Source organism: Blennius ocellaris (assembly GCF_963422515.1).
Source record: "Blennius ocellaris genome assembly, chromosome: 15".
Lineage (NCBI taxonomy): Eukaryota > Metazoa > Chordata > Actinopteri > Blenniiformes > Blenniidae > Blennius > Blennius ocellaris.
In genome coordinates this window covers 5,225,010-5,234,653 of record NC_137664.1, presented here as the reverse complement: position 1 = coordinate 5,234,653, position 9,644 = coordinate 5,225,010, and the positions used below count along the sequence as shown (strand labels likewise).

Here is a 9,644-nt window from a genome sequence, read left to right as displayed (position 1 = left end):
TCACAACAAGAAATATGGCCAGTTTACAGTGCCTGTTTCAAATAAAACTGAGCCTGCTTTTATGAGATATTACAGCTGTCTTGTTGCGGATTCTCGTCATTGTCAGTGTGAAAGAGCCAACATCAAGCTTTTAAAGCTTCCTTCTCTCGAAAGAAGTGGTGGAACTACATGTGAATTCAACATATGAGTCAGCCATTACACCGATACACATGGCCATATTATAATTTTACCTTTCCATCGTAAAGGAGGTTCCACCGAGACTTGAACTCGGATCGCTGGATTCAAAGTCCAGAGTGCTAACCATTACACCATGGAACCACTGTGCTGTGCAGTTAGTTGTATCGTGAATTCAGTAACACTAAAAACTGGAGCTAAAGAAAAAGCTGATGTCCTTCCTTGTCATGAAGCAACTTTCAAAGACAAATGAAAGTTATGTTTTGAATCCATAAAACATAGTCTTCAGTAATTTACTTTTGATTTTATAGAAAGTACAACATCTGTCCTGCCAGTTGATGTTTGACACATCATGAAAGCGGCCTTTTGGATCATGAATGAACTATAGCAAGAAAGTTTTGTGAAGTTAAATGTCAAGGGGTTCACAAGAAACAAAGCTATTTTAGTGCCTTTGTTTGATCTGAATAAAGCCCTTTACCCATTCAGGCTACATATCACCCAAATTGATCTCGAACGAACCAGACCAACAAAAGAAAATTAATATACAAACTTTTAAGGCAAGTGTTCTTTGTTTTTGTGTATTTGTACGATTTTCAAAACTTTATCTGCAAATAATTTAGGTGAATACCCCATCAATGGCTGTGATTTTAGTTTGCGTATTTGCTCCCAACAAGTAGGAAATTCCTGTCTGTCATTTTGAGTTCTTTAAGAATCAATACTGCCCAATTTGGAAATTGATCATGAAGTTGGCCTCGGTTGATGAGAGAGAAAGGCAAGGTACATGTACTTAACATATTTGCTATTTAGAGACACCAATTAATAATATGCACAACATTCAAAAAGAAAAACAAGAACATGCAAACTTAACAGTTGCTTTCTTGCTGGAAGGTGGGAATTCAGGCCACTAATAATACTACTTGCAATAAAGATTGACTGAGTGTCGATAGAGGATGCTTGTATCATAAACTCCAGCCATTCTACTTTTCTCAAGGTAATTGCAACCTAAATTCTGATTTCTCCATTTCTTTGAACCGTCACTCAACCTTTTATCAATGAACTTGTCAAAGTCACGCAGCATTATGAATGATTACTTTATTCTTTTACAAAGACAGCATCAGCAGTAAACCTCTTTTGGAACATGCCTTTTCTTACATAGCACATTTCTTTCTTCAGCAGATCAAGACACAACATTTACTTCTTAAATCAGTGGTCTTGAGGAAAAAAGGGAACTACTGATTGTGAAGAAGAAAACAACACCATCAGAGGTAAAGGTGTAAATGAAGGGTGTTTGGGGGGGGGGGGCGAGAAGGTAGAAAAGTTCATCAATTGGATTGTCTTGCACAGAGCAGCTCGTCCCGACGATGTTACTCAATGTAAAGGTCTCCTTTTCCTCCATTTAAACTGTGGGGTCACGAGAAAAGAAAAAACATGAAAAACGGGCCGATTAGAAAAATTGTCTGATGGAATATGACAAAGAGGATAACATACATACTGATGGGCCAAGTTGTGATCAAGCAAACGGATTTCCAAAAGGATCCCCAAAAGAAGCTGCCTGACCAACAGAAGCATCCTGCAATCAGACAAGAAGTCAGTTAAATACATTCATCGTGATATTTTTGTCACTGTCCGTGGTGGAAATATGAAGCTTGTGTGAATGACTTTACCTGAGCTACAGGCGGCGCTCCAAAGGGACTGGATGTTTCGGCTGCAAATACTTGATCAAATATGTCCTGACTGAATCCTTGGCCTTGTGCGGGGGCAGCAGAGGGGGCAGAGGAGAAGGCAGCGTCAAGGAGCCCAGAATTCAAGTTTTGTGCCGCAGCAGCCTTTGTGCCATCTAGATACGAATCAGGACAATTGGTGAGAGGTCGCAGATGTACGGATGATCAAGCAAAGTTATGACCGTAGGCAAAGTTGTGGCATACTCACCATTTGAAGGCGATGACAACTGATTGATGTCAAAGTCATCGTGGTCTGCTGCGTCCTGGGCCATGCCGACTTTATTGGAAAAGTACTGATCAAATGCACCGGCTTCTTTGTTGTTGGGCGCTGGAGTAGAGCCGGACGCAAGTTCCCCTTTCCTTGCAGGGATCGCCGGCGGTTTGGCAAGCTGGAAGTCCTTGAACATGTCCTTTCCAGTCTTCTTCTCTTTATCTCCAAGTGGATCCAATACTGCGAAGGCACTGTTTTCTACTTTTGGAGGGGCGTCCTTTACAGGCGGCCTGGGAGGTGGGGGGCGCGACGGGCCATGCGGATCACCCATTGCTGGAAACGCACCCGGTTGGAAAGGATTGGTCATGGCAGGCTGAGCCCAAGCAAGATGAGGTGGAGAAAGAGGTGGGGGACTGAAATGAGGGGGCATCTGCTGGCCCCAGGCAGTGGGTGGTATAGGTAAACCACCAAAGGCAGATGGCTGTGGGTAGGCGGGCATTTGGCCTGGAACAGTCACTCCTGGCATGGAGAACATGGTGGGCGCAGCAGTGGGGGCTCCCCACATACCTGTAGTGGGCATGCATGTGGTAGCTGCTGGACCCAGCTGAAGGTTCCCTTAACATAGCAAAACAATGAATAATAGTTATTGGCAGGGAAGGAAACAGGACTAAAAACACATCTGAACGAGGGGACGTGGTTTTACCAAGGGCAGCTATGGAGGAGCTTGCAGAGTTTGTAGCTGCATTGTTGAAAAGGTCAGCTTGAGTGGAGGATCCCTCGGAAGGACCAGAAGCAGGAGCAGCAAACAGATCTGCTCCAAACAGGTCAATTGGTGTGGACTAACCACAATCGGAATTAAAAAGGAAAAAAAAAAAAAAAAAAAAAATTATGAGACAGTGATGCATCACAATCGCATAGCTTCAGACTTGCCTATGCAACACTAAGAACTTCATATTTAGCAAATATTTACCAAATGCAAATAATCATTTTGTACAATTATGAATACTACCAAGTTTACCTTAAAATTGTGCAAGTCCATGCTTTGCCACTTACCAGCGGTCTATCACCGAAGCATGAAGGTTAGGAAGACAGATTTTAAGCAGAGAAGACAGTCGATTGTAGAGCATTAAGGTTGAAAATGCTATATATATTTTTTTTTTTTTAAGCCCGTTAGAGAAGCATATGACCACCAGTGCATGCATAAAGACAAGCCCTTAACCCAAGGCTTTCCGTCTGATCTCAACCCAGTGCACATAGTGTCAAACACCAATGCAAAACCCCCAAAACTCAACAGTGGGAGAGGTTAGCTCCAAATGTGCAGCAAACCGACACATGCAGCTTCATGACAATTCACGTGGCTTTGTGATTTCACCTTTGCACTCCTTCGGCCTCGTCCAGATTTAGAGTTCTGCGGAGGCGGGTTTATGACAACTGAGTCCTTGCTATGAGTCACCGGCGGTTCGGGGTGATGAGCAACGCCGTTAGAGACGTGGGGAGTTGTCAAAGGCGAGTCAAAAAAGGGGTTTTTAGTTGAGAGAGCTAATCCAGACTCATTTCCGTCCATCATGGTAATTGTGCTGCCCTGAGTTATTGTGCCCCCAAGTGGCCACTGTCCGTTACTGAGAGCCAGGATCATGGTCTTACTAGATAAACCATTTATCTGCTGACTGAGATGTTCGGAGTCTTCATTCAAACCACCGTTAATAATTGTCTTATTAGTGCTGCCAGCAGTGTTGTTTAGGTGGTCGCTGGTGAGGGAGATCTGTGGATTATCGGCCTCCGGGCGAGGGGACGAATTAGAAAGGGGGTCATCTCTGAAAGGGTCACTGTCTGGTGCTGGAAAGTAGCCAAAAGTTGAGGAAAAGGGATTCTCTGTCTGGGGAGATGCCCTATGGTCAGGGAAAGTTGGAAAGGAGTTTCCCTTTATGCAATTCTGATTGCTGTCAACTTCAGCGGAAAAGTCCAGCAAGAGAATATCATTAGATTCCTGGTTAACATGAGAGGAACAGTGAGAGAGACAAAAACAAACAGATTTATGAATCAGTTTGGCAACAGATAAACATGTGTTAACAAAATGAACAATTAATCAAAATGGTGTGAAAAGACAAAAACAGTTTAAAGCTGCCATTTGTAGAATATCAACAGAGTCCAGAGTCCATCTTTGAGCAACAAATATTAAATAGTTAGTCAGCATCTTTGAATTTGGCGTGAAGCGAGAGGCAATGGCTTGTTTCAGCAAGCGAGATATAAAAGACTACCAGGATATAAAACTCCAGCGGTCATTTGAAGCCAATACAAAATTAAATGTGCTCATCTTCAACATCTTCTACTTGTAGCAGCTTTAAAATGTGATCAATAACAATGAGATTGGCAAACATGAAGCATAAACCCAATTCGTTAAAAGAGTTGTCTTTTGAAATGAGGGATAGTCAGCTTTTAATCAATTCTTCAATTAAAAAAAGAAAAAAAACAACTTTTTTGTAGAATTGAGTTTGAATGAATACACACATGGGATGATCTGGAAGGTGCTCAAATTATTTAATGGAGTCATTTAGCCACTTGCAAACACTTTTTTCACAATATAAAATGTTTGTTTGTTTTTTTGGGGGGGGGGGTTGGGGGGCGCTTAAGGTATGAGGCCCATATGAAGGAAACAATCTACACTGGGGCATTATACTTACATTCGGAGAATGTATGTCTGGAGGGGTTGACATGGCTCCAAAAAGGTCATGCTGCTCCACTGGCTGGATGTCAAAAACAAACGGACACATACTGTATTTATCCAGCTCATAAAAGAACTAAATGTAACATTTGATTGTACCCTTTGTACGCTGGTAACAGAACAGAGCAGATCTTACTTGGGCAGCTTTTGCTTCCATACTTGCAAGGGCATCATTTCCATTCTGAAGTTAAAAAAAAAACAAAAAACAAAAAAAACAATAAATAATAGTTAAACAACAACAGAAAAAAGAAATTAAGAAAGGGAAAATTAAGCGCTTACCTCAACTACAGCACTGCCATTTTCACCCTGCGTAAACAGAGGCTGACTGTTAATGATTACACTTTTTTTTTTTTCTTAAATTCACAGACGTGTGTCATTTCAAAAGAATTTTCTAAAGTTGTGATTCACTGAGGGAACACAGAGAGGCACTGTTGACTTTCGGGAGGTGCATCCAGTTGTGGATGTACCCTGTCAACTCTCTGAGGTGACAGCACAGTGTGCTTTTCCTTCAGTTTAGAAGAAAAAAGAAAAGAAAAGCTGTTGCTGCCAAACATGTCCCCGTTTGAGTTTGTTACCTTCTGTAAGGCATCTGCCTCTTTCTTCCTCACGTTAAAGATGACCTGAAAGAGGTCTTTCAGATCGATGACCAGAGGCTCTGCCTGTGTGGTGAAAGAAAGACGGGTCGTTTTCATCGTGGCACACTCATCATCCTTTTCTCTTGGTCACACTTGTGGTGCGCATTTCACCTGCTGTGCAGTCTTTATGGCAAAGAACTGATGCTGTCCCTCTGCTCCACACACATATCCAAAAGCCCTGTTGTCTGTTACATCTCTGGCGATGAAGGAGATCTTGTTCACAATATGCTCATGCTCGATTACCTAAGAAACAAGAACATTTGATTACCGCCTCGGATAAGCTTCTTTCACCTCCAAATTATAATCCGACGTCAATGTCAGTGACGAGCGGGACTCACTCCTGATCTCTCGTCGATAATTTTGATGCCCGACATGGAAATGTTGACCCAGATCCTCTGCTTGTGCTTGCCTTGGGAGCGAGCAGCTACCGCCATGCCCTGGAGAGAAAGAAGCAGAAAGTCTGTGTCTGTTTGTGAAGCCCCCCACAGAGAGCAGCGAGTTATTAACTGGAGGAAAGTGGAGGCAGACAACAGCACACATACGGTCACAAAACAGACTGTGTGACACACCAAGACTTAGAGATTTCTGCTTTTTGCCTCTTCTGTGATCTGTGTCATCAATGTTTTCTCTCTTGTTTTGCATGCAACACTATTCAAGTTGGTGTCACTTCCGTGTATTTCTTTGCCATTTCCTGTCTTTTTGGGTACCAGACAGCCTAAAAAGGACCCTGGCTTCCAAGAAGCCCAGTGCTCGTAGGACAAGGCTATGGCTGCCATGCTATACCTTGAGTTTCATCATGGAGTCTTGACACATCTTGTCTCCTCGGGCCTCTGGGACATCGTCAATGCCAATCAGCTTGGCCTTGTACCTCACACCATCTCCTTGAAACCTGCCCAGCAGGTACTCATCTGTCTTCTCAGGCACTGAAAACAGTGGATAAAGCACGACTCAGGCCCGATTGTGGTGAATTGATAGTTGAATACTGAATAATTAGGCCAAAAAAACAAACAATAACATGACAGGAAATTCTTCACATATTCAGTTATATGGAACATCACTTTGATCCAATGGACAGCAGATTGTTTAGAAAGGGTTTTTTTTTTCTCTTCCATCTATAGTTAATATCTTCATCATCATATCATCCAATCACCTCTCTTCTTCTCTTTCTTGAAGGGGACTTTGGCTGGAGCTGTTGCAGGAGAGTTGGGAGGAGTGTTGGTGGTCGAGGCTGCTGATGGGGAGGCGACGCCGGGGTCAGCAGGGGCCGGCACGCTGTTTTCCACCTCCGCGGACATGGCGTTGGGAGTCGGCCTCTCTGGACAAGTGCACGATCGGAGGCAAAGCAGACGGCAGCTCCGGGTTCAGGGGCAGTCAGTTAAACCGAGCGTGTGACTCTAACACCCACACATGCTTCTCTTGCTGCCTGTCTGAAGCGCACACACACAAAAAGAGAAGTCAATTCTGGTTAAAAAAAAAAAAAAAAGAAAAAGAAAATTGCCGAGAAGATATTGAAATTTAAAGAGCTACCATTCAAGTGCAGATAAAAGGCTTTGTGAGGCGCTACTAGAGTGATTCTTCGCCCATCATAAGCAATTATATCATGTAAGAATGCACAGTAAACCTTTACAACTACAGAAGCACCCATCAGAGAGATGACAAGACATATGACCAATAAAACAACAAGGTCCCAGAATACACACGCCTCATCTTACACAACCCATCGTGCTTGTTTGGCTTGTTGAAAGATTAGCAAAATACCACCAAAAAAAATGTCTGCACAGATATACAAGAATCCTGCTAATTCTCTTTCTGATAAAGATAATTGTCAATTAAGCTGCATGGTGCGACTTGGCTCACCAATAAAAAGATTCAGAACCAGTGAATTGTATCTGCATATCAAATCATATCAGCTTGTAAGCCAACACACCATCATGTCCTGAACAGGCCAAACTCGCAGCACAATGTCTTATAAAAGAAACAGATCTCCCTCAGCTGTACCAAACAGCTTCAATTTGAGCCATTTGGGTGTGCAATGAGACAAATGTGCACAGAAGAAATCCAACAGTCACATGCAAGTCAAGAAAAAAAAAAAGGCAATTTAAAAAAAAAAAAAAAAAGAAAGAAAAAGAAAGACAGAAAACGCTGCTCTATACCAGAACTGGAAATCAACCAACACAAACATTGCTCTGTGTGGGACCCACATACCTTTCAGGACCAGCTCCAGAGGCTACACTGGCCACAACACCAGAGAGAAAGAGCCTGTGAGCACTAAAGGGCAGACCGAAGGTTGGAAATGGGCAAAGGTTGTGCAATTAACTGAAGTTAATCTTACACTAACAGAGCAGAGGATCTCGTGATGCCCAGCTGAGCAAGATGAAATCTCAGCAGTCTATAAAACCTAATCTTAACAGTAATGCTGAAATCTATATTTAAAAAAAAAAATTCAAATCAAGTAGTTCATAGGATATAGGAAAATAGAGTAAATGAGATTAATGAGTGTAAACCAAGTGCAATGTAGCTTTAAGCCTCAGTATGAAGGATAGTGAGTCAGTAAATAAGTCAAACCTGCAAGCAAGAGCAGATTTTGGTGCCTCACAAGAACAACCATGCCACTGTGGAACAATAAAAACATTGCTTTAAGAGCCAGTGCCAGCACTGAAATTAAGGAAACGGGGCACAATGTGGCCTTGTATGTTTGTCTTTTTCCATGCAAATTACAGCAGGGCTCGCTGCCATGCTGGGAAGCGTCAAGCCTTTAACACATGCAGGAGGATGACACATGACTGCACTTGACTCATCAAGCGGCTGCAGAGGTGTCAAGAGTCCCACTTGCTGGAGGAAAGCCTAATTATGTTTTTTTTTTTTTTTAAGTGAGTTAAAGAACATGTTTCGCAGCTACTCTCAAAAGGCTGCCTACAAACAAATCAGATTGAGGCGAAAACTCGTGAGTTTTTATAGGAATCCAGCAGTGGCACCACAGAAACAAGGGGTGAGAGAAAAGACAAAGGGGGCTGAATTTATATTTGTCAGCAGAATAAAAGACACAAGAGCAAGAAATGTCACAATCCTGGGCCGTCAGGAAACGTAAACTACTGCACATCTGGAGGAAATCAGGGAATGACTCAGTCTGCAAGTGAATGAGATGGTGAAATACCACAGGCCCACTGTGGACACTGGAGGCATGCAAACACTTTCATGCAAAATGGAAACGCTTTTGTTTGTTTGTTTGTTTTTGCATTGAACTGGAAGAAGTGAGTGGACAGAAGAGGCGATGTGCCGTTTAAGGTTTGCAATATAAATAAGTTTGAGTAGAGACAAAGAGGAGGAAATGGTCACTGGACAGAACAAGAGCCAGAAAACATTGAAATGTCTCCAAAAAAAAGTGACAATTTAAGGAGAAAATTAGTTCATTTTAGGTTCAAATCTGAAACATATATATAAATAAATACTACCTCTTCTCCTCATGGAAGCTTGTTCTTTTAAGCAAGCGAATTCAAGTGGTAAAACTTTGTAAGCGACCACCTGAAGTCGACCTGTAATTAATGCAGGGATGGAAAATAAGATTGTTAAGACACAACGAGGTACCTGTTGGAAAAGCGTGCAGTGGGAATCCAGCCGTGCTGATGCCTCCGCGAAGAGAGTACGAATCAAACACAAGCCTCGGGACGAGAAAAAACAAAAAAAGAAAAGAAACGAGCAGGAGTCAGATGTTTTCCGCTAAACGCTGCGGACAGAAAGGAGAGAGAGCTGCGGACTCCCCGTTTAACCCCTGCGTGTCTGACGCGCTGCCACTGACAGGCTGCGGGTTTCTGGAGGGGAGGGGCGGAGAGAGAGAGAGAGAGAGTGAGCGAGAGAGAGAGAGAGAGAGAGTGAGCGAGAGAGAGAGAGAGAGAGCGCGCGCGCGCGCGCGCGAGAGAGAGAGAGAGAGAGAGAGAGAGAGAGAGAGAGAGAGAGAGAGCGAGAGAGCGAGAGAGAGAGCGGTTATGTATTATGTAGGTCAAAACCGACCCCAAAAAAACCAAAAACGCTACATCCATACTGTGAGATAACTGTCTGTTTGTTGTTGTTTTTTTAAAAGACGTTTTCATATATCATTATTAATTAAAAAAAATTTAAAATCTGTGCACTGTGTATATTAAAAAAAAAAAAACCTATAATAATCTCCAACAATTAATTAGGCT

At 42.6% G+C, this 9,644-nt stretch overlaps 1 protein-coding gene across 4 annotated transcripts; it reads right to left on the bottom strand.

Moving 5' to 3' along the window:
• Positions 1–1,257: 1,257 nt before the first annotated feature.
• Positions 1,258–9,205, bottom strand: dab2 (DAB adaptor protein 2). 4 transcript variants are annotated; one of them, XM_080510240.1, is made up of 16 exons: positions 9,049–9,201; positions 7,669–7,731; positions 6,614–6,890; positions 6,247–6,386; positions 5,802–5,900; positions 5,575–5,706; positions 5,404–5,487; positions 5,108–5,134; positions 4,965–5,009; positions 4,788–4,850; positions 3,479–4,093; positions 2,810–2,945; positions 2,104–2,721; positions 1,839–2,011; positions 1,663–1,744; positions 1,258–1,575 (listed from the first exon to the last, which is right to left on the bottom strand). In XM_080510240.1, exons 3-15 carry the CDS (start codon positions 6,756–6,758, stop codon positions 1,685–1,687), a joined length of 2,337 nt encoding a protein of 778 aa, XP_080366366.1. In that variant the 5' UTR covers positions 6,759–6,890; positions 7,669–7,731; positions 9,049–9,201; the 3' UTR covers positions 1,258–1,575; positions 1,663–1,684. The 4 variants fall into 4 exon arrangements, with proteins under 4 accessions (XP_080366366.1, XP_080366365.1, XP_080366367.1 ...); XM_080510239.1 differs by lacking the exon at positions 7,669–7,731 and having other exon boundaries at positions 9,049–9,205; XM_080510241.1 differs by lacking the exon at positions 7,669–7,731 and having other exon boundaries at positions 1,667–1,744; positions 9,049–9,205.
• Positions 9,206–9,644: the final 439 nt, after the last annotated feature.

Bases quoted from the DNA above. Each gene is read 5' to 3' on its own strand.
- dab2 (XM_080510239.1), bottom strand. From the start codon at position 6,758: ATGTCCGCGGAGGTGGAAAACAGCGTGCCGGCCCCTGCTGACCCCGGC. The intron at 6,387-6,613 runs GTGATTGGATGA...CACTGTTTTCAG, and splicing joins CAAGAAAGAGAAGAAGAGAG to TGCCTGAGAAGACAGATGAG. The intron at 5,135-5,403 runs GTAACAAACTCA...CTGTTTACGCAG, and splicing joins AGGCAGATGCCTTACAGAAG to GGTGAAAATGGCAGTGCTGT.